This window comes from Ochotona curzoniae, unplaced genomic scaffold (genome assembly GCF_017591425.1).
Source record: "Ochotona curzoniae isolate NIBS_2020 unplaced genomic scaffold, NIBS_Ocur_1.0 scaffold_3890, whole genome shotgun sequence".
NCBI lineage: Eukaryota > Metazoa > Chordata > Mammalia > Lagomorpha > Ochotonidae > Ochotona > Ochotona curzoniae.
In genome coordinates, this window is record NW_024467115.1 from 11,023,364 (window position 1) to 11,047,561 (window position 24,198).

General features: G+C 37.6%; 1 protein-coding gene across 1 annotated transcript in view; it reads left to right on the top strand.

Moving 5' to 3' along the window:
- The window catches only part of LAMA2 (laminin subunit alpha 2), a 421,382-nt gene that overhangs the window by 262,016 nt on the left and 135,168 nt on the right, over nucleotides 1–24,198 (top strand). Inside the window, exons 32-34 of the mRNA XM_040965651.1 lie at nucleotides 658–851; nucleotides 10,794–10,936; nucleotides 14,617–14,715. Of these exons, the coding sequence (XP_040821585.1) occupies nucleotides 658–851; nucleotides 10,794–10,936; nucleotides 14,617–14,715 (436 nt within the window). The remainder of the gene's footprint in view (nucleotides 1–657; nucleotides 852–10,793; nucleotides 10,937–14,616; nucleotides 14,716–24,198) is intronic.

Below are 24,198 nucleotides of genomic sequence, written 5' to 3' on the forward strand. Positions count from 1 at the left end.
TCTTCATTAAAAAATTAATGGATTTTATATTTTTGCAAATTTGATCTCTACAATACATAATAGAAAACCAGAAGTCAGTATATAATTTTATTCATAGTTTAGATGGCAAATCTTTTAAAAGTTTACAATCTAGAACAGAATTAGCAAAACTGTGTTCCACAGGTCGAGTAATTCACAATCTATTCACAAGCAATTCTGGCTGACTGCCTGCCTCTAAATGGCTCCTAACAAGTGGCTGATAACCACTGCTATAATTAAACATCTGCACTCAGTTTAATGACAGCGAGCATTAAATCTGAGCTAAAATAAAATAATGTTTGATACCTCAAAAAGAATTTCATTCTTCCCGTTTGGTATTGATAATCTACACTGGTTTCTGCTCCATTATTATGATGAAATATTGAATTCCATCATTGAAAGCACATGAATATCTGTCTCTCTTTTACTACATCGCGTTGCTTTAGCATCCAGATCCGCAGAGTGTAATATTTATCATCTGACATTTTATAGAACAGTTTTGCTGTCTCCTGGCCAATAACCTCCTGATAATCGGAATTTTGTTTTATAGGAAGCAAAACTGGTGCATTCAACAACAGCAACAATTTGGATACACAACTTGCTTTTAACCTCCTGTGTTTTGTTGCTGTTTTTATCTAGGTGTGCCCCTGGCTACACTGGCAGTCCCAGCAGCCCTGGAGGCTCCTGCCAAGAATGTGAGTGTGACCCTTACGGCTCTCTGCCTGTGCCCTGTGACCCCATCACAGGACTGTGCACGTGCCGACCCGGAGCCACGGGCAGGAAGTGTGACGGCTGCGAGCACTGGCATGCACGCGAGGGCACAGAGTGTGTTTGTACGTATACTAACTTAGCTGGTACTTTGGGGGCCTTGCTTCCCTTTCTGTCTCATCTGCAATAACAAAGACTTTCTTTTTACAATAGCTAGTGCTACTTCTCACTCTTTCTGACACTATCCATCCACCTTCTGCTATTTGCCTGCTGTTCTTATCTCCATCCTGCTGAGCCAAAGCAGCTGAGAAAATCCTCAGCCTGTGCTAGCCAGTGCATTAAAGGCCTTCCACAAAGCTCCTGCAGGGTTATTTTGTTTTATTTTATTTTATTTTATTTTAATTTCATTTCATTTTTTATTTTTCATTTCATTTCATTTCATTTCATTATTTTTGTCTATGCCAGGGTTGCATTTTTGCTAAAGTTGGTATTGCCTTTGTGATGGATTAAATATCCACTTATATTAAGTTTTCTAGAATCCTCCCGAATCTGTAATCAGCTGGACTCACACTTTAAGCCTTGAATTAACACTGGCTTTTCTCTTTTCTATCTTTCATGAAAGTCCACGGCCATAACACTTCATCACTTTCTCTTCAACTGCAGATCCTAGAAGTAGTAACAGTAAACCCAAGTAGTTCTGCTCTCATGCCCCGTAAACGGAGAGCTGCTTCTATATCTGTATGACATGCTAACTTTCTAGTTTTTGATCAGTAATGCACATTGAAATCGGTAGTGAAATATGACTTTTGGATTTTATATCAGTTCTAATCTAAATGGGTTTAGTTGAGGAGGGAAAATTGTACTTTAATATTCTTTTGCTAATAGAAATTTACTTCAGCCCCTTTTATTTCAACATTCACCTATTATTATGTATTTATGCATGCCAAATATTTCATGTTTTAACATCTTCCGTGTGTCTGAATCTTAATAGCATTTTAATTAGAAGAATGTGTGTGTTCTCATTTCATAAGAGTTAACCTCAAATGTTAAGTCTGAACTTAAAAAGATGCCAAACAGTTAAGACTGGGTATGTTTAGGAAGAAGAGACTTACGCAATTTTTCGTTTGTTTTTTCAATCATACTTAGTAAAAATATATTAGAAATAAATGTCATACATTTATAAAATTCAGTTTTTGGTATAGGGATTATCATTTTTACCAAATAAATGGAGTGGTTTAATGGTAATTAAAAAGTAGACCAACAAAGTATTTCATAATATTGCTTTCAAGTTAAATTATTAATGCAGATGTATTTTAACATTTAAATCATGTATAGTTAATTTTAACATGAATACTACTCTGAACATATTGTCAACTTGATTAATTATTCAGAAATAAACTTTAAAATAGAAAAGTAATATTCAAGGTATACTAAAGAAATGAGTAAATGATGCATTAACATCTAGGATGGACGAATCATGGAATCATTTCCTGAAAATGTTCTCAGTAGGACTTTAAATTTTTCATTTGCTAGTAGGCAAAGCTTTATATACGTTTTAAATAGCTTTATCACAAGAAGACTTTGCCTCTGTCATACCGGTCTGTCACCTGCACACGCCCCGTGTAATACTAACAGGTGTTCGAGTCCCTGTTACTCCAGTGTTATAATGCTTATTTGTGTCATTTTCTTCCATTGAGAAATCTGTGATCATACATTGCTTAACAATAGAGAAACATTCATAAAAATGTATTGTTAGGAGATTTTGTGGCTTGTGTGGACATCCTGGAGTGCACCTACACAAACTAAGAGGGCAGCTGTGCTGCCAGGAACCCGTTATTATGGGACCACAGCTGCACATGCCATCCACAGCCGACCAAAATATTGTTTTTCAGATAGAACATGACTGTGCGATTGCAACCATTGCACATGATATTCAGTTCAGTTGTCATGTTCTAGATACGCTAATGTTCTTCCAAAGGACTCAGGAACAGAGATGTTTCTTCTACAATAAAAATGTTCAATTATGGCATTGTTTTTACCTCTAGACCCCTTTTCTAATTTTTTTTTTTTGCTATACTGTACTGTTTTTCCTTGTACTCCCCTTATGTGGAATGGGTTTCCATTTCATTCCTGAAATATTTTCTCTTCTCTGTTCAAGTGAACCCTAAGTATTGTTGCAAAGAGCTTGCTGAGACATGTCTACTTTTCTCATCTTCTAACATCTCTCCACTTGAAAAACTATGCCTGTGTTTCTATTAGAGTGACCTTGGCCAGAACTCAGAGTGGCCTTGCCCATGGCTGGGATGTGATGCCTCATTTCAAATTGGCAGACAAGATCAAGGGGCGAGCAAGAACATAGTTCCGACTTATTCTCAATTCCCTTTATAGGATACTACCATGCTCTCAAGGTCAATGAGACCAAGGGATCAAAGAATGAATTCTTAGATGTGTTTGATCTACAAGGCCAAAATTCTTATGTGTAGTGCAGTGAAATTTGTAAGACTTTAGCTTGGGCCTTGGAGGAGGTAGCCTGGTTTGCATAAAAGCTCCACATGTAGTGAGGGATATAGTCAGAGAGATGTAGTGCTGTCTCATTAAAGAGACATCGGTTAACAGCGAATCCACTAGAATGTGAGGCACAATGATTAATTTTGTTCTCTTTTGTTAATGCACTAGGAAACAATTTAAGTTTGGCCCATAGCATAAATGACCTAATAGTAGTCATCATATTATCCAAGTTCAAGTGCATACTGGGTGAGGGGTGGGGGAGAGGCATCTCCCAAGTATATACATAGTATAAATTTAGCTTAAATTAGCTCTTGTTTAACAAAAGTTATAAAATTCAGCTGAAGAGATTGAGCAACAGGGAATAAGTACAGAAATTGTTTAAGAACTTCCCCATGGCCATGTAAGAGCCTGAGTGAAAATCACTGGTGCCAAGGTTATCAACTTGAGCAAGTAGAGTCAGGTGCCCGGGCATAACTAAGCAGTAAATCTCACAGAGTCTAGGTATTTCTGAAAGCTTGGCTGAAGCTTGCCGTTTGCAAGGCCCTATGTTGAGCATTTAATATGTAGGTGGTTCTTCTTTTAATTCTTGAAACATCTGTATAAATTATTATCACCATAGGATGACTGGGGGAAAAAAGATAAAATAGATTTACGCACTTTAAGTGGCTTTTCAAAGTTCAGACTGAATCTTGACAGAGCTATGATTCATAACCTCAGTCAGCCTTTTGAATCTTTCTTTTATAAAAAGATTTATTTATTTTTTGAAAGGTCAGATATACAGAGAGGAGGAGAGACAGAGAGGAAGATCTTCCGTCGCTGATTCACTCCCCAAGTGTCCACAATGGCCAGAGCTGAATCAGTTCAAAGCCAGGAGCCAGGATCCTCTTCCTAGTCTCCCAAGCAGGTGTAGCGTCCCAAGGCTTTGGTTGTCCTTGACTGCTTTCCCAGGCCACAAGCAGGGAGCTGGATGGGAAGTGAGGCTAATGCGGATCCAGGCATGTGCAAAGCAAGAACTTTAGTCATGATGCTACCATGCCAGACCTAAATCTAACTTTGTTAATCTCTTTTGGCTATCACTCTAAAATTAAGTCAGCACGTTTCACTCAGTGCCTTCAATGCTGAAGAAGTCAGTCCTTTATTTGTTTCTTCTTTGCTTGGGCCCACATTATCTCCATGAAGACTGAAAATAAAGTGAACTTAAAACATAAAAGATTTAAAAATCTATTTAAGATCAATGAGGACATATTTCTTTCTTGCTAATCATTGAGATTCTCTCCCTAATTTTTAAATGATTGTGGTGTTTATGAAAGAGTCCCGTTTTTCAGAGATGATCATTATTAAGTGCCCTCTCTGCAGAAGAAATGACATGTTCGTCAGGTGCTCACATAAATTTCACAGGTTTTAATATATATTTGATAGTAACAGTTTGGGAGAGTTCTAGAATGTGTCATTCCCATATGTTTGTAGATAACTTCTGAATAGATGTTTTATTGGCTTTTTCTGAATCAGAATATTCATTTAGTAAGACTATACTTCTGTTTGCCTCTTTCAACTCTCATTCATCAAGAACCTGTCATTTTATAATATTGAAATGTTGTGTTGAGAAACACAAAACTTGAATTAGTTTACATCTCATTTTTAAGATTTATTTACATACTTCTTTATTTGAATGGCAGATGAGAGAGGGAGAGAGAGATACAGACAGACAGACAGAGATGGTTGGATGTTACATTTACTGGTTCACTCCTTAACTGTCCAAAATTGCCAGGACTGGATCAGGCTGAAGCCAAGAGTCAGAATCTCCATCTGGGTTTTCCACAAGGGTGGCATGACCAAGGTACCTGGGCCATTTTCTGTAGCTGGGTAGGAAGTAGAACAGCCCGTGCTGGAATCAGTGCTCACCTGGGATGCTGAAGGCACAGAGATAGGTTTTCCTGATGCACCACAACACTGCCCCCCTTTATCCTATTTTTCCCCACACTCATAGTTGACAATGAATAACTCATGTCATTTAATATACATTATAAATGGCATCACAAGATGTATTATCTCTCTGCAGAATAGATTATAATTAGTAACCGCTGGCAAAACAAAAACTCCATGTTGTATGTCTGAGATAGTGTTTTATAGATATCAAGTTGATGTTTTACTTTAATCATCACTTGTGAGGTATGTCCCATATACTGGTTTTAATACAAGTAGCCATATTTTTTAATTTGGTTTGTTTACCTGTCTTCAAATGTGATCATGAAGTGTCTTTAATATAAGAACTGCAAAGACACAATTATAGTTATTGATAATAGGAAACAGATTCCACCAAAGATCTGTATCTGATGTGCAGAGGGTTTTGTTATCATTAGAATACTTGGTCACTTATAATCAAAGATGGTCACAAATGGTGATCCCTATTTACAGGTGCAGGAACTAAATAGTAGAAAATGGTCATCACCGTAGTTAAGACAGAATCATCAGTGGACCTTCAGAAACTTTTGATCAATCTATCATGAGGACCCTTTGTCCCAGCTACCTAAATCTCATTGCTTTCTCTACCCCAGACTTAATCTTCCGTTTTTCAGTCAATATATCTACTCAGTTTTTCCAGAGTTCTAAGGCATGTCATGCCTCTCAAATCCAGGTGGTGGGAAGTGTGTTAAAGCTGCTCACTGTCATCTTCCTTACATCTTCCTACGCATCTACGTTGTTAATAAAAGGAACTAAATTTCTTCTTGTCAATCTGCTTAGCATTGGTGTAGCCTAAAAACATAGGTAGCTGCAACTGTCACTTTTGTTCTGCCTATTTTTCAAAATGATTAAGCATCAGTCTCCTGTGTGCACATCGCATTGCACGAGCTGTTCTGTTAGCAGCTAAAGGAGTTGTAGAGCTGAAAGCTCATTCACAGAAAGTTGATCAATGTGTTTCTCATTTTCAGAATGGCTTTATTGTAGGAGTAAACTTCACTTTGGTTACGATTTCCACTCAGGCTTAGCCTAAAAGGTTGATTGATCTTGATGAATGGTGAAATTATTTGATCTTACACTTGGAAGTCTATGAGGTAGGCTAAGCTTTCCTTTCTCTGTGGCATTCCTGAAACAGTATGCAGATGCAAGCAAGCCTGCTGCTCTGGAGCAAGTGGAAGGTTTGAGTCCTTGCATGCCCCCACATGAGGGTACTTCAAAAAGTTTGGGAAAAAGTGGAGTTAAATACTAAGGCTATTTGAAAAAAAAATGATAAAACTTATGTATAAGGTAGTCATAGTACACATTTCCCATGCACTTTTGAAAAACTTTTATAGAACCTGTGTGACATTATATAACATTTCTAAACATTTTAATCTGCAACACAGAAATAAAATAGGATGGGCATGTATGTAAAATATTTAAGCATAATACGTGTTCGGTGAATTCTGAAATTATTGCCGGAGTTATTGTTGGAGACTCCCGTTTTCCCTACAGGCGTGATGCTCTGTGCAGCCCCTCAGCTTCTAGTGCAGTGTTGTCTTTGCGGTGGGTTGAATGGCGTTTACTGTGCTCTCTTCCCATTCCAGGCTCTCCGAGTCACCAGAAACAACTTTCACGAGAAACTTATGTTTCTTTTTTTAAAATTCTTTATAGGCATTACTTATGGATGCATATATACCCTGATCATAACTATTTCTTTCATGTGTGAATAAAGATATCAATAGGCCTTTCCTCAAAGAATTATTGTAGAAATTGGATCAGATAATGATAGCAAAGCATCACACTGCCTGTCAATTGTTATGTAGGTGAGGATATTCACTCCTACTGGTTCTAGTACTGACAGAGTTCCCTGTTGATTTGTGAAGAGCTGCAACATCTGTGAACCATAGTGAACTTTCCATATTCATCATTTATAGGATGTATTCAATTACATATACAGAGCAACATGGTACATGGACAAATTCATCATCCTCAATGGAAGCCTCCAGAATACTACTCCCTCTATACATGGACATAACAGATTAAAAACGTTATGAAATCAAGTTTAAAGATATTTATTAACAGATAACACCAAATAACTAAATCCCTTTTACTTATGTATAAAAATTTGATATTCTAAAAGTTACTTTCAGTGGGACTCAAGAGAAAGAAATCTAAAAATCCTAATCTAGGGACCTACTAGAAATGTTCATGTAGAGAACATAAAACATGGGTAAGAGTTTGTAAGTTTTATCTTTTTTATTTCACTAGGGCATATAATGCTTTTATCTTTACTGAAAATGGCTATGAACCTTGGCCTTTCCTAGAATATAGAATATACTCATTCCAACTTCAGCTTCTTATGCTTGCATGCTTTGTGTGAATTTTGTGTGATAGTGAGCCAGTGGTTACAATGCTTGGGGAATTCTGGTGGAAATGCAATATTTTGTGCTAATTGCTAGCAAAAAGATCTGTAACATTAGCTGTATGATATGCCTCTTACTTATGCCCAGCTATAATGATTTGAATTTAGTAATGCCTTTGTTAATATTAGACACAAATTTGTCCTGACATTTTTATTGGCAAAGGCTTGGAAACATTTAGTCATGTAAAATAGAATCATAGTCGTGAAATATTTGCTTTTGCTCCCATGAATTTCAGGCAGGAATTCATTTTATGGCCTTTTCTGTACTGCTGAATGAGGAGAATGGTTTGCAGAAGTTCTTTGGGCTCCTGATTATAGCGAGACGTTAATTTACACTGAGCGTTCACTGCACCCTTACCAAAGAACAGTTGTTTACATAATGTGAATATTCCACGTCTCTGTACACTTGTCAGATCTTTCCTATCATGGTGAATTAAATTTGTTTTTAATTTGCATCCCATTTCCAATGTTCGTTGCCAGACACTTCAGACCCTTTGAGGGCAAATGAAAGTAGCTTGTGATATAAGTAAAATATTTTGTGTCAAAGTAAAACAGCAAGCCATTATGGAAAGGGCACATTTCCACATGTGTTTGTCTTACTTGCATGAGTTAGAGATGTACGAAGGCTTTGAAAAAACTCCATGGCTATAAATTTTATAAGTATTTCTGACCGACTCAGTTAGATGATAGTGGATTATTTGGAACACAATAAAAAGCTTACCTTTCACTTATGGAAATGTACTTGTTCTTATTTTCCAAAAACCAAATTCAGATAAGGTATGACATAAGTTAATAATAGAACTTCGACCACAGAGATGTAAAGAGTGTATGAGTCCTTGAAGGAGCAATTAAGTACATTTTCATTTCAACCCTGATGATGAGGAACCAAAACAGATGGGCAGGGGGTAGAATAAATGAGAGAAAAATCAGCATTCATCATGCCTCTTGGCATTCTAGCTCAGCAATTTGCTGTGTGGTATATTATACTAAATCAGATCTACTTTTGCATTCTATTCCTGGTTTATTGTCACATGAAGTAAAAACTGAGAAAACTGTCAGTGCTTCCCATGCAAGTTTCTGGAACCATCCAGTAAAGAGACTCTAACCACATGATTATCAACAAACGGATTTACTCCTTCTTGGAAATAGATTATGCATTATAAATAAATTAGAGGAAGGGCTAGCAACAGATTATTGAAAAACAGCCTGCCCTGAAGAAAACCTAATAAGGCATTATATTATCAAAAAATCTTTGAGAATCTGAGAAGTGAAAAAAGGAGAGAGAATTTCCTTGTTTGTGTCCTAGGAAGACAGATCAAAGACACATGTTCACTTTAAATCAAATGTAACTTGTTTATAGGAAAGAATCCTTCAGCGTTTTGTAATTTGGAGTAAAATCAATAACTGTTACTAATTCTTTTTTATCCTGTGAATTGCACCTTGAAAATCTCATCTGGTTTCATCCTGGATATCATGCATGTGACACTTGGGGAAGTGTGTTATCTGTTGCCATTCCAAAATTCAGCAGTTTGAAATGGCAACTGTGTGTGTCCTCGTGGTTCTGTGGTGTAGTAGTTTGGTCAATTTAGTGCTTTCTTGTTTCTACATTCTTTTACTCACTTTTAATGTAGAGAGGCTTGCTCTGAATAAGCATATGAAGCCATATTGCTGTCTTGTTAGCAACTTTCTGTGAAATGCAAATCTCTTCTATTTTTGGATGACAGAAGTATGAGAAATGTAGCTCTCACTAGGAATGTCCACTCCTACCTCCATTGCTTCATTTCAATGAGCCAGAGAAGCATCAGGAGCTTGCAAGGCCCTGGAGCTAATGCTCCAGAGTTACAGGTGCAACCTGCAAGATGTAATTCATTAAAGCCCTGCTGGACCACTTTAATCCCTGTGCAAGGATGTTGTAACTCACCTATACCTGCTGTCCTATCAAGAATTCACTCTCTGTACTACACTCTTTGTTTACAAGCTCTAGTTAATGGCTCTCTCTCCACTGAGCAGCTCAGGGGAGTGCTTCTTGGAGAACTAATTGAATTCTTGCCAATTTGGGGCATGATCCAGTACTGCTCTAAACACAGTATTGTCCATGTTGCCTATTTTTTCTTTTTTCTAGTGTTTGCACTTCTTTTGCCTCTGCCTGCTGAATATAAAACTGATTATAACTGTATACATGATACATTTCAAAAATATGACAGCATGTGCTGCTTGGCATGAGGAAACATTATTATGCAACTTAAAACTGTAAATGTTCAAGGTGAAATGTGTATGTATTTTTAATTCTCCCCAAAAGTCCAATTATGAGATTCATGTGAAATTGAAGACTTTTCTTGTACCAGCGCCAGTCCACCATCATAAGACTTGAATAGGTCTTTTCAGATCATTGAAGGATTATAGGAATGATGTTAGCACTTTTGGATACTTCGAGAACACTTTTTCATCGTCCTTTGCAATTACTTGTCTTCAAGCCTGGGTAAGGTTCAACATCAAAGTAGGGATTTGTGGCACTGCATCTAATCGCCGAAGACAACGTGCTAAAGAGCTGCTGAGAAGAGTTGGCAAATAAATAAGTACATAGCAAGAGAAACAAATCACTAATTAGGAGAAGGCTCTTCTTTTCGCTTACAGCATTCTTCTCAATAGGTAGCAGGCTAATAATTGGTGCAATTTTGATTGTGTAATACATTAAGCATGGAAAGGCCATGTGGCTGCACTCCACAGTGCAGCCCCTTGGTGACCCGCACATTCTTATGCATCATTACACTCTGGAATGTGTTTTGCTCCAAATGTACAGGTTTTCTCCAGGATAGGGATGGATTTGTTTGGGGGTGCTTTGCAGTATTATGTCCTAAGTCTGACCTCACCTTTAATTCTTCTGAGAAATACCTTTTTCTTCATATTTTCTTTTCCTTTTTAGCTCTTCTATTTACAACATGCTCCATATTTCAGATTCAAGCTGATTGGCATATCTATTCTCCTGTTCCCCTCGTCTTTTCTCAGCTGCCATTGATTTGGCAGCATTAGTTATCTGCTAGAGTAACACTGTGTTTCACAGAAACCATCATGGTTCATAAAGAACTTCTAGGCTGGGGGGCTGGAGAGGAAAGAAACACTTCAAGGCTGAAATTTCCAAACATTTCCCTTGGATGTTTAGTGGAAATAACTCTTCATTGTCATTTTCCTTTCCCAGTTTGTGGTGACGAATGCACGGGCCTCCTTCTTGGGGACTTGGCTCGCCTGGAGCAGGCAGTCATGACCGTCAACCTCACCGGCCCACTGCCTGCCCCATATAAAATGCTGTACAGTATTGAAAATACAACTCAGGAACTAAAGGTAGGTTGCTGTGGGTAACAATGATAGCTGGGCGCACGATGACAGAACTACCCAAGGGCAGTGGACATCTTTGCTAATAGTCCTTATGTTGCCCCAAATGAAGAGAAGCAGCTGTTATAAATGTTTACAGACTTTCTAGTGTATTTCAAACTTGAAACTTTAATATACAGATTTCCATTAAAGGAAAAATGTCTCATGTACCCCCCAGTGTTTGGGCTAAATCAGTTTTATTACGTTACTTAAACATGTACAAACATAAAATCAGGTATGAGCTCCTTATACTTATAGCGCCATAAAATCGAAACAAATTAATCCTCACACAAGCCTAAAAAACCAATAAAATTCAAATTAAAAACATTAATCTGAAGTAATATGATTTTGGCTGAAAGTAAATTGCTGCTTACAACACAAATATGATATTGACTACTTGCACAGGAGTTCTTTAATGATCGGGTGATATGTGGTAACTTTTCTCTCCACATTTGAACTACATGGGGGTTTTGAAATGACCTTTGGCATCACTTAGCAAATATAGGTGAGTTAGGAGCTTAGTTTGCCATATGGTCAAAAATTTATGCAAATGTAGGCAGAGATGGGCAGTCAGGTTGGTCTCTCAAGTACTTTTCATTTCACCTAATCATAAGTGATAGAAACATATTAATGTTTACAGCTGTCCTCAAACTGAAAAAATAAGATTCAAATTTTGTACTAAAGAAATGCTAAACCTTTAAAGATACTTCAGCCAGCACTAATTTGACAAACATTATTTTAAAACATTTGTAAATCTTTGGAACACTAACTGGATGGGAAGAAATGCTAGTGTTAGGAAGTCAGGGTTGCCTCATCTTATGAAAAATTGGCAGGTGACTATCAATGGATTATCAGACATTTATTCAGAAATTACACTGTATTTTCCAAAGAGAGAAATATGTGTGGCCATCTCATGACTCGGGTAACACCACAATTCTCTCCGGAAGCGTAAAGCCTATAGAATTTTTTTGAAAAATTGTTAAATTATTATATAATTACCTAAAATGCATAATGATGTGCTGTATAAAGAGTGGAAGTACAGTGAGGTACAAAGATTACAGAACTCAGTAAGATTCACAGGAGCTGGGGAGGGCATCATCAATGAGAATGCGATTTGGGTTATAACTTGAAGAGTAGGCAAAATTTCCAACGTCAGTGGGTTGAGTGAGGCCTAAAGGAAGCAAGTTAAGATTTATTCCTTGTTATTAGCAGAAGTTCTTCTAGGAGAAGTAGTCTTTGTTTCACCAGAGCCTTTACAGTGTTATCACATCTATTTTCCAAAAGAGACCAATACTGATAATAACAAGAGAAACATTAAGGTAAAGTCAGCAATTAACGCAAGTCTTACATGGATTTTCATCAAAGAAGAAAGAAAAGAACTATCCTCAACTTATCCTCCATAAATTAGATGATAAAGTACTGACTTCCTGAGTCTTTTCAGACTGCTGGAATAAAATACCATCAAGGAGATGGCTTAGAAGGCTTGTTTGTGCAGTTGGTGCTTCTGTTGCGTACCCAGAGGGTAGCGGAGGATAGGGTCCTAGGGGCTGCCTTCATTAGAGCAGCAATCCCAACCAAGATAGCTTCATCTTCAAGATCCAAATACTTCCCAGAGCCCCTGCTTTCTAATACCATCACCCAGCATTTCATTGTGAATATGAGGGAGGTGCAACCATTCCCTACCTGTGGCAAATCTCATGCCCCTTTGTGATGGCACTCTGTAATAGCCTTTGGGAGTTATTTACTGTTACTCAGACATGCAGGTAGGGCCCCAGTGATATCCTCTCCCCATGCTTGGAGACAGGGAAAAAGGCAGACATCTGCATGTTCTTACCAGAAACCAAATTGGTGGGCATTTTGATCTTGATCTTGGATTTCTCATTTTTGAGAACCATGAAGAAATGTGCCAATAAGCTCTTCAGACTGTAATATTTTGTTAGAGTAGCCTGAACTAAAACAGAAATACTGCATTATCTGTGTGGTCCAGGATGGGAAACTGAGGCAAAGAGAAACTGTCAGGCTCCAGTCACAAGGCTACTGCATGTAGAGCATCATTGGAATAGAGATAATGAAACTTTGGGGCATGTGAGAATACAAGTTCTTTGCATAGCTCACCTGTGTCTTGTGTGGCAGTCCCAGACAGACAGAGGTGGGGTCTCTTTTGCCCACATTAGTGCTTAGATGTGCATCTGGATGGCCCTTAGGCAGGCACAGAGGCAGAGGTGTGCCTGTTTGCCTCACAGATGTTAGACAACAGGTCTGCTAGGGAGAGATAAGCCTGGAGACTTACACGGGGCAGGCCGGCACAGAAGGACATCCTTGAAAGCCTAGCAGAGGTGTCTGAGCTGACCTTGTCATCTGATATTCAGGGAAATTTCAGAAAGAGGATGCTGAGCAGGTTTTTTGTTTGTTTTGTTTTTTGTACTTGGAGAAGAAACATGGGTACTAAATTTAAAAACCAGACATTGCAGTTCCAGTTCCTCTGAAGGAGAAAATCCTGAATAAGAAAGAGATTCTAATTTATGTCCATAATCTAGGCCAAGGATTCAGTCACCCACCTCCTTGGGTTTTGATCACAGTGACATTATTTTCCATGTTTGTTTCTGTGTTTATGTTCTTCTGCCATAATTCATGCGATATTTGGACACTTCAGTTCCCATGATGATATTTTAAAACTTTAAGGAATCTCATTAACCTCCTTGGTCAGTTCTTTTACCTGTGAGTGCCCTCAAGTTCCAGTCAAAACCAGCACAAATACACGTGTAAAAGAACAGAGATGCATTTATTAACTTGTTGCAGTATCATTTATTGTGCACAGTAGGAGTTAGGGGACTAGTCAGTGGAGGTGTTAGGAATAATATAGCATTAGGGCTTATACTAGTCAATTTGTAGGGAAGATTGAGGAAGCAGGGGATTGTGCTAGATTGGATGCTATAAGGAATGAAGTCTCTGAGAATTCTAATATCATCTAATAGGGAGCAATAGACTAGGTTTAGAGAGGCAGTGGATACCCTTATTGACCAGGAAATGTGGAATTTTGTCTGGCTCACATGAGAATGCTGGGTAGTCGCATTTTGTTTCTGTCACTCGCAGTGGTGACTCTATCTGCAGTTAGTGTCCTGTGAGGTTGTCTCCATGCTCAACAGCAAGCAAACATGGCCAGCTGTGACAGACTGAAGCCAGCCCCAAGGCTTAGGGCCCTGCCTTACGCTCCCTATGTAGAGCGTGGCTGTTCCTTTCTTGTCTGTAAATTCTGTCTGTTGTGTGGAGGGGAGGCTCCAAGGAATCTAAGACTCCATAACAACTCAACCCTTACTGGTTTATATAAGATTTAAGGTATTTTAATCCTCTGCAGGTCAGTTTATTCCTCCACAAATGTGTCAGCGCTGATATCACAGGGTTTCTTAAGATTTAAATGAAAAGTAAATCAATACAAACAAAAGCCTGAGTACATCAACATTTCCCAATAGATCACGACAGTATTTATTGTTTGCCTGCACAATCAGCATCCAATTCCCAATTGAAATAGGTTCTGCTCTCCTGTGATCTGAGAAGGTTTAGTTATTTGGTAAATTGGGGAAATTTTTCTGTGCAGCTCTGAGTGTCACAATGCATTTACTGAAACACGTATGGGATACTGTCTTTTGCAGCACTTACTCTCGCCACAGCGCGCCCCGGAGAGGCTTGCCACCTTGGCAGAGGGGGATCTGAACACACTGGTGATGGAAATGAATGAGCTGCTGACCAGGGTAAGCACGCCAACTCCTAAAACAGATCTCAAGAATGTCCTTAGAGTTTAGGAACATTACCTCAAGGTTCAAAATGCAAATCTTGTTCTTTGTAATAACCACTTGGGTTTATGCAATAGATGGAGTAGAGCTTGCTGCTTCTACTTCAAGTCAAATCTTAGAACCCAGCAGATTTTTTTAACAAGTTGGTTGAGGTCCTTGGGCATCTTCAATGTCGATAGCTAAAAATATCATAATGACTGTGGATTTTGAGAATTTTATCCTGTAGATACCTTGCTAAAGTTTTTAATCGCTAATAAATTTCAGAAGCACTGTCCTTGATTATGTAAAGAAAAGCCAATGAAAATGCTTGTCTCTTTGATCTCCTCCCAGGAGCTTGGCATTTGTATAAAATCCAGTCTAAATCTGTACTCCTACACAAAAGAAGAAAGTCATTATGGTGAAAAAGAAAATCCAAAGCATTCGAGGCACTGTTAAAAGTCTGAATGTGAAGTCCATTTTGCATTTAAGGTATAGGGAGTTTTCAATTTTGGAAATCCACAAGACAGAGTGTTAATGTTCCTTTTGCTAGAGAATGAAGAAAACAGCATAAAGCCCGCCATCTTGTGGTCAGAGTTATGCGTGACAGGAAGACAGACCTGCGAAGTAAAGATCCATTTGATTATCTTAAATAAGGAGTGTTGGAGCCATGAAGTTCCTAACGATTTTCTCAGCTGCTTTAAATTTTAAAGACTAGCTGCTTACACCATTATCGTGATGTGATTAATGGTCATATGATTTTCTAAGTTCAGGGACCTAAAAAGTACCAATTTCTTATGATTCCCACTGGCCCAGGACTTTCCTACATAACCTGCTGCTGGTATAAAAAAATTTCCACAGGGAAATCAACTAGCTTCTGAGTACAAAATGTTAAACAACATCCCTGATGTCACAAGTACCCTACTAAACACCCCTAAGAATTTCACTCCAGCAATGTAGAATGTGTCGATAGAAAACAGAAGTCTTACCAGATATTTTTGGACACTGAATTAAGGTGCCAATATAGCTCTCATTAGCTTAATATTTAACAATTTTATGTTATTTACATAACTGTTGGTACAAAATTTTAAATGGCCCATGGAAAAATACACAAGCCCATGTTAAGTGTTGGCAATTAAAAAATATTAATAAGGCTCTTACTGTTTTCCAGGAGATTTGAGTTGTGTGTGTGTGTGTGTGTGTGTGTGTGTGTGTGTGTGTGTGTGTGTGTTTAAGTGTGCAGGAATATACAGAACAGTATGAAACATTTTCATGCAAATACATTACAAACAGCAAGGGGACAAAAATATTATTGATGCATTATATGAAAACAAAAATTAATATCATTGTACTCAGCAAAACATTCCTTAAAACTGGAGGCATTTTATTCATTTGCTTACTTTTTAATCAGTGACTGTGTCAAGCTGTATGTTCTATGATAAATTCTAGGGAAAGAAGTATAGGCAGCCGAGTCCCTATTGAGTGTCTTGTAGCCCAGTGATCTGAGCCTGGAGACTCATGACCTATTTCAGTGTGAGTGTCTGACCTTGTTTAGGTCAACGCCTATTACCTGATATTCTCCAAAAGATTCTTCCAAACTAATTTTTTAAAACTGATTCATTCATTATATTTATTGACAGTCTAATTTGTAAAAGTAGACTTTCAGAATAGCTTTCAGAGCAAAATGAAGTGGCAAGTATAGTGTTTCTGTCAACTCCTGACCTCCTTACACACACACACACACACACACACACACACCCCTACCTCACTTACTAAGCTCCCTAACAGAGTACTACATGTTATATTCAATGCAAATACATTGCTATCACCCAAAATCCATTTGTTACTTTGGGTTCAGTGTTGTTATTGTGTATTCTATGAGTGTTGATACAGATACAGTCTATGTCACTTCACTGCGCTAAAAATGTCTCGTGCTTCATACATCCACCCCACCATAGTACTCGGAAGATAATGGTCTTTTTACTGTAGCCATAGATTTCTTTATGATTCCAACAGGTTTGCGCATCATTGCCAAAACTTTGAAGCAATTAATATGTCCCATAACTAGGTGAATAGATAAATAACTTATGGGACATCCATAAAATGGAATGTTATTCACAATAAAAACCTAAGGAGATATCAAATAACCAAAAGAAAGCTTAAATAAGTATTGCTCAATTGAAGAAGTCAATTGGGAAAGGTTACATACCATATGACTCCAACTATGAGACATTTCAAAATAGGTAAAACTATAGAAATACTAGAATGATCAAGCTGAGGCGTGGTAAGGGGTATACAGGTAGAGCACAGAGGATTTTTAGTGCAATGAAACTATTGTTTATGGCACTTGAATGATGGGCTCATGCCATACAGATGCAACACGTGGAGTGAACTCTGTTGGAAATATAGGGCATTTTCAATAACAATGATATGTTAGTGTGGTTCATCAGTTATTCTACTATACCACTCACGTGGGGGATGCTGAAAGCAAGAATATCTTCATAGTTTTATCTTTTCTAGAATGTCATATAATTAGACCAAGAATTCAGCTTTTTCAGGTTGGTTTTTATCCCTTAATAATAACACACAATTGAGTTTGCTCTATGTTTTCATGCCTTGCTAGCTTGTACTGTTCATTTGTCTTGCCATATCTTGTCTCATTTCGCTGTTCAACTAAAGAGCATTTTAATTGTTTCTGAGTTTTACCAACGTGAAAACGTTGCTGAAAACATGTCAATGAAGGCTTATATGTGGGTGTTGTTTTTCAATTCCGTTGAGCATATACCAAGGAACAAACTTAACAGATTCTATAGTAAAAGGATGTTCAGTTTTGTAAGAATTGCCAAAATCTCTTTCAAATTAGCTGTGCCTTTTCACTTTGTCGTCCGCTATACTGTGACTTCATGTCCTCTTCAACAATTGAGTTTAAAGTGCTTTGGATTTTGAACATTCTAATACAAAATTATAGCATCTTATACTCTGCATTTCTCCACTAACCTGTGTTGGCGACCTTTTCATTTCCTCACCTGCCTTCTTTAATTTCTTTGTGGAGACATCCATATTTTCTCTTCTGTTTCTTAATAGAATCATTTTGTCCAATTTTAAGAGATCTTTGCATATTTTGGATAGCAGTCTTTTGCACAGATTTTTTTTTACAAATATTTTCTCCCATTCTCTGACATTTCTTCTTATTCTCTTGTATCTTTCACAGAAGTTTTTATATTGAATGAAGTCCAGCTGATCATTTGATGTGTTTATAGTCGTGCCTTTGCTCTTGTACCTAAAAAGCTATTTTCTTATTCAAGGTCATCCAGCTTTTCTCCTGTTATTCTTTTGGAAATTTACAATATTGCATTTTTCCTTTAGTTGTGGATACACGTGTGGTTAACTCCAATGCTATTTTTATTCAATCTTAGAATGATTTTCAGACAAATTGCAAATACAGTGCAGAGAGGGTCCATGTTCTGCCTCCCCACTTTCCCCATAGCCAACTTTCTTTCTTCTTCATTAGGGTGTTGCCTTGTCTCAACTCATGATCTGGATCTTTATTGTTTGGTGGAAACTGTACTTGTTTTTCAGATTTCCTCAGTGAGTTCTAAATGTTCTTTCTCTGTTTATGAATTCATTCCAGGACATCATTTACATTTAGTAATCACATCTTGTCAGAGTTTCTTCTGTGCTGTATTGGTTTCTCACACTTGATTTTGATGATCTGGACAGTTTTGACAGGTTCAAGTATTCTGTAGGCTGTGCCTCTCTTAGATATCTGTTTCTGTTTTATTTTGTAGACTATCACCACTGCAATGATTTTCAGCCATAATTGCAAGCATTTAGAACATTTTTAAAGTTGTATTTATTTGGGAGACAGAAAGAAAGAGGGAGAAACAGTGGAAGAGAGGGAGGAGAGAGAAGATAAGGGAAAGGGTGGAAGAGAGGAAAGAGAAAAGACGGAGAAGTGGAGAGTGAGAGATGGATTGATTAAATTCCTATCCTATGATTGATTCCCCAAATGGCTGCTTCATCCAGGATGGACCAGGTAGAAACAAGGAGCTGGGAACTCCACCCATGTCACCCACAAGGATGGCACCGAATGAAGTACTTGGACCATCCCCTGCCTTTAAGTGTGAAAGCTGGATTGAAAACAGAATACCCAGGACTGAAACTGGCAACTTCTATCTGGAGTGTGTGCATCTCCTTCAACTACTTCTATATTTGTTGCTTATTTTTGCATAGGGAATCTGATTTCTTAATATTACTGGGTAAAGAGGATAATGAACCTCCCCAAAACTAATATTTACTATAAAATTTGATATATTTTAACTTACAAATATTGTCTTACGTTAAAGTATTATATATCTATTTCTATGTACTTTGATGTATTGCTGTCTTGTTTCCTTCATTGGAATATTGATTCCTTGAATATGAGAATAATACTTGGCATATCCAGACTGTTCTGCAACATGTGTGAAATACTGGAATGCTTTTTGATGAGAGTTTGATATGCCTCTAGAGCCGCTACCCTTAGCTCCTTCCATCTGTCATAGCCAACAGTTTTGAAACATTTGGAAATAGGCATGCATTCATTTCTCACTCTACCGTGGCCTGCATTTCCATTTCCAGCCCACTATGAAAATTAATTTTATAAGATAACCAATCACAAGCTAGTCATTAAATCCAACAGTCACTTTATTAATTTTTCTTGGATTCCCTGTAGTATTTATAATCAGCAAATAAGCCAGAAGCAAACTTCCTTAAGATACCCATCTTCCTTTATTGTCCTCCCATGTAGCTAACTCACAAAATACTTTGAGCTACATTTTTACATTCTCCCATAATCCTTAGTTTATGATTATCAAATTAGCTTTCTGGCTAATCTCTCTGCTTTTCCTCTTGTTCTGCAAATCTTCTCTGTACTGTGTAGTTTGAATGTACTCTGTCTTCTAGTTTGCCTTCCCATTGCTCTTAGAATGAAGGCCAAAATCTTCCCATTGGTCATATCTTGCACCACCCATGTCCCCCATTCCTCATCTGTACTCCAGCTACACTAACCTTCCATCATTTTATCTTAAAACAGTCTTTCCAAAATTTGTTTTTTCATTTCACTCCCTGCTACATGTTGTCAACTTCTGTTAACTTCAACTCACCTTTCAAATTTCAGTCCCCCAAAGCACTCTGGGTGTGATGAGATTTCTCTTTTCATTGTCTGTAGTATATTTTCTTTCATTCCTGGTTATAATCATATCTGCATGAGTATTTGCTGAGTAACCCTACACTAAAGGACTTTAAACACCAAAACAACAAGAAGACTTTTATTTGGCATGGGTTGGGATCTTCGAGATGGGGAATGACTTACATGGTTTCTTGATATTTTATACATGATAGGTGTTCAACGAGTACTTCTTAATTAATTGTGAAGATTATAGTATTTAGCCAAGCAAATTAAAGGTAGATAAGCATAAAATAAGTATTGATTTTAGTTTCTCTAACATGCATAGAAATCAAGTATAAGTACTTATTTTAAGATGAATGCTCTTTTTTATTTAAAAAACTTCTTAGGTGTATATCTTCTATAATAGAGGGGATTTTTATATACTTGATTGAAGTACATAAAAATTTAGCTTTACATATACTGTCTTACTACATCTTGAGACTTAAATATTCTACGTGAAATATCTTTCTAAGTATTTCAGCTGTCAAAATTTTATAAAGATCCAAAGGTAACTAATTGGTTTTATTGCATATTCTCCCTCCTTCATAATGAAAATGAAGCCTTTTTCCAAATGATTAGATTTGTTTTCAGTAATTTAAATGCTGGTAATGTAGGATTGCTTAACAATGTGGGAAAATGAAACAGTTTTTTTTTTTCAATACAAAGCTATTTTTGTATGATTTATGTAATAATTTACTCCTATTATTCATTTTCTGTGAACTTAATGAAGGTCCTTCAGCTTCCTATGTTTACAAGGTTTTAGGTATAGTTTTCAAAGATTTCAGCTGCTTTTGTAGTTGAAGGAAGTATGACATCCATGCTTCACAGTGGTTAAAGATCAACTCATTACATAATGTTAGTAGAAGGGTGAAATCTTAATCCAGTTATGCTGTGTAGGAAATTAGCCTAGAGGACATTCTAAGGTCATTATGTTGGGGATTTACAAGATACATTTCATGAAATATTGTTTATACACACCCTAGTTACTCTCTGATTCCTGGCTTGCTGTGTGATGTTTCCTCCACATGTGGTCTGCCCCTGCCGATGGCCAAACCAGTCTAGCACGGTGAACCTCCCAAATTATGTGCCAAAATTAAGTTTGTTCTTCATAAGTAGCTTAACTATTATTCATAGTAACAGAAACTAACTTTCACAGCAGCCAGCTATGCTTTTTGTTGATGATTTTACGTCTTCACCAGTCAAGAGAGAATATGTAACAAAGCAAATTCGTTAGATTTGAATCTGTAAAAACTTGACACCTGAAATATTTAGGAAGATGGACTCCTTATCATTCTCCAGGATTAGCTGGCTGCTGCCATTCCTTCTTTTTGGCTGATTCTGATAATTTGCCTGAAGAATGTGTCACTACACTTAGACACACAAGACTTGTAACATTTTCAGATCACCCTTGAGAGTATCGTACAAATGATCAGCTCTTAAGTTTCATTTCTGGAGTAAGCCATATGAATCTGTAGATGCAAAGGTGGGAGGCATCTAAGCAGTGTTGTCTCTTCAGTAGTTAGACATGCTCCATTACATTCTAGTTTTAACATAAAGACAGCAGAAAATGAATGACTTCAGTAATATCCAACCAAGAAAATTATGTGCAGATTTCACAAGTCACAGTGAGAGCTGCTTGAGCTAAAGCAAAAAAGTAACTGCTACATTGTTCAGAAGTAGATTAATGCGTGCCTAATGGTAATGCATGCTAGCTAGATATAAATACTCTTTTAAAAACACAAGGAAGAAAAGAAAAAGGACCTGGTTGAATGAGCTTGAATATAAAAAATTAATCAAAGATTAGAAAGATGTATGAGATACTGTATTAGGCATCATTTTAAAAAGAACATTGGAAAGATTTTTAGAGGAAGCAAGATGAAAAAATAAGAAAAAGAGAATGAGAGGGAGCCTGAAAAACATTAAGATAAATGAGATTATATTTGTCAAATACTCAGAGGACACTTAATTGTGAATAAGGAGCAAGTATAGGAGATGAAGTTGGCAATTTAATGAAACATGGAAAGAGGCAAACTAGCTTTTGGGTAGCTTTTATAAGGCAGCATTTAGCACTCATGTAACAGTATCAACAGCATGTACTGAGTGAACTTGACCTATGTTTGACCTTTGTAGTGGTACCTCAGTGACGCTGCTGACATTCTCATCTCTGCTCCCACTACTTTGGGATAGCCTTTCCTTATGCAGCATCTCAGAGTGTTGACAAGAAAGACCCTTGAACTTAGTTACTGTACAGAGTCACATGATTTTTAAAAATATATCTAGATGACGTTTTGATATGGATTTCAAAATACATTAATCTGCTAAAAGCCCAAGCTTATACACACTTAAGATACTATGTAAGCCAAAACAATGTCGCTCTTATCCAGTGTGTTCAACACTTTCATATATTTTTCTAGCATTCCTGTATGTTAGTCAAATATAAAATAGCATTCAATGAAAATAGAATATAAAGTTATGAAACAGAAAATTTATCTTACCTACGTATATGTGAGTTGAGATAACCTCTCTATACTATATTTTGACTGATGTGAAACCAGGGATTATGTTTTCACTGTTTCTCTAAAGACAAAAAGAGTAGATGAGACATGAGAGTGTTTTCTGCCCTTCCAAGTAAGCATATAAACATAGGGTGCAGCTGAGCATGTCTGTGCAACCCTAGTTTTAGACTGTGAGCTCACAGGAATCTATGGTTTTGGTGCCAGGAATTTGACATCTCCTCGCCTGGAGTAAACAGGAAAGGAAGCTCACATCATGTGTGCCGAGAGAAAGGCTCTTCAGCAGTACTCTGCTGGCCCCGAAGAGTTCTGCCTAATCCTTATCCAAGCAGCACTGGATTCCGTGTGTAATTACAGGCCCAGATTTGAACTACTATCAAAACAGTGTCTAGAATACAGAGCAGTGAGGCTGGATGTTCTTATGCCTGGCTATCCTTCCAAACGCTCAGCTGCTGTTCTTGAGTAGCAGCTTCCTTTGACACTCTAAAATTGCTTGGAAAACTGCTCAGCCATGTGCACTTGCTGGCAAGCCTAGCACAAGGCATATGGTCAGTTTGAATGGCATTGGGAATGCTCCAAAGGGCTTTAGAACTTCAAGGGAGTTGGTTTGAATAGTATTGTAGCAGGCAATGAGCCAGCATCTTTTACTGCTGCAACTGATCAAGAACTATACTGTCACAGATACAAAGAGAAAAGTGAGAATTAGCCTTAGTGATGGACATTTGGTAGACAGAGCATACAGATAACACAGCACTACACATTTTCATCAGGATTGATGAAAGGGGAGCACATGCATAGGCAAGGGTGGCCTTATGCAGAAGATGAAAGTGGAGCTGAATCTTAAGGTTTGATTCATCTTGATGAGTAGAAAGAAGCTGAGAAACAATGATACAAATACAGTCTTTCTGATAATATTCAAAGAGCTGAAAGAAGAATGAAATTTATAGTTTGGCAACATCGGTTAGGAAGATTGCTGTGTTGTAATATACTTATCAACAAATACATGTTTGGAGCTGGATGTAAATTGATGCACAGGACAAGTGGAGCCAGCACTGTGGCACTGCCGACAGCACTGGCATACCGTATGAGCACAGGTTGTAGTCCCAGATGCTCCGGTTTCAACACGGCTCACTGCTTATGTGCCTGGAAAAGCAGCAGATGATAACCCAAGTACTTATGCCCCACCATCCATTTGGAAGAACATAAGAAAATCTACTGGTTGCAGCATATCACAGCCTCTGCTGTTCCCAGCCTCATTTGGACAATGAGCCATCGAGTGGACTCTGTCTCTGTGCGTATTTCTTGCTTGCTTTCTATAATTTTACCTTTCAAACAAATAAATACAACTTTAAAAAAGTATATTTTAAAGTCCAAGTTCTTGCTTTCTTGCTCTCTTAGATTTTATCTTGCAGTTGGGAAAGTAATCAATAAATTGGCAAGACAGTTACTTTTTAAAGTGTGTTTGTTCATTTTAAAGAATCATTTACTTGAAAGAATTGCAGATGGAGAGACATAGAGAAAGATGAGAGAGACATGTATGTCTCCATCCCCTGGACCACTTACCAAATGGTTGCAATGACCAGGCTTGACCAGGTCAAAGCCAGGAGCCAGGAAATTTCTCCAGGTCTCTCATGTGTATGCATAAGCTGTAGCAGTTGGGCCATGGTCCACTGCTTTTTGAGGCTCATCAGCAGGGAGCTGGATTGGAAATAGAAAAGGGACTCAATCAGGCACCCATACAGT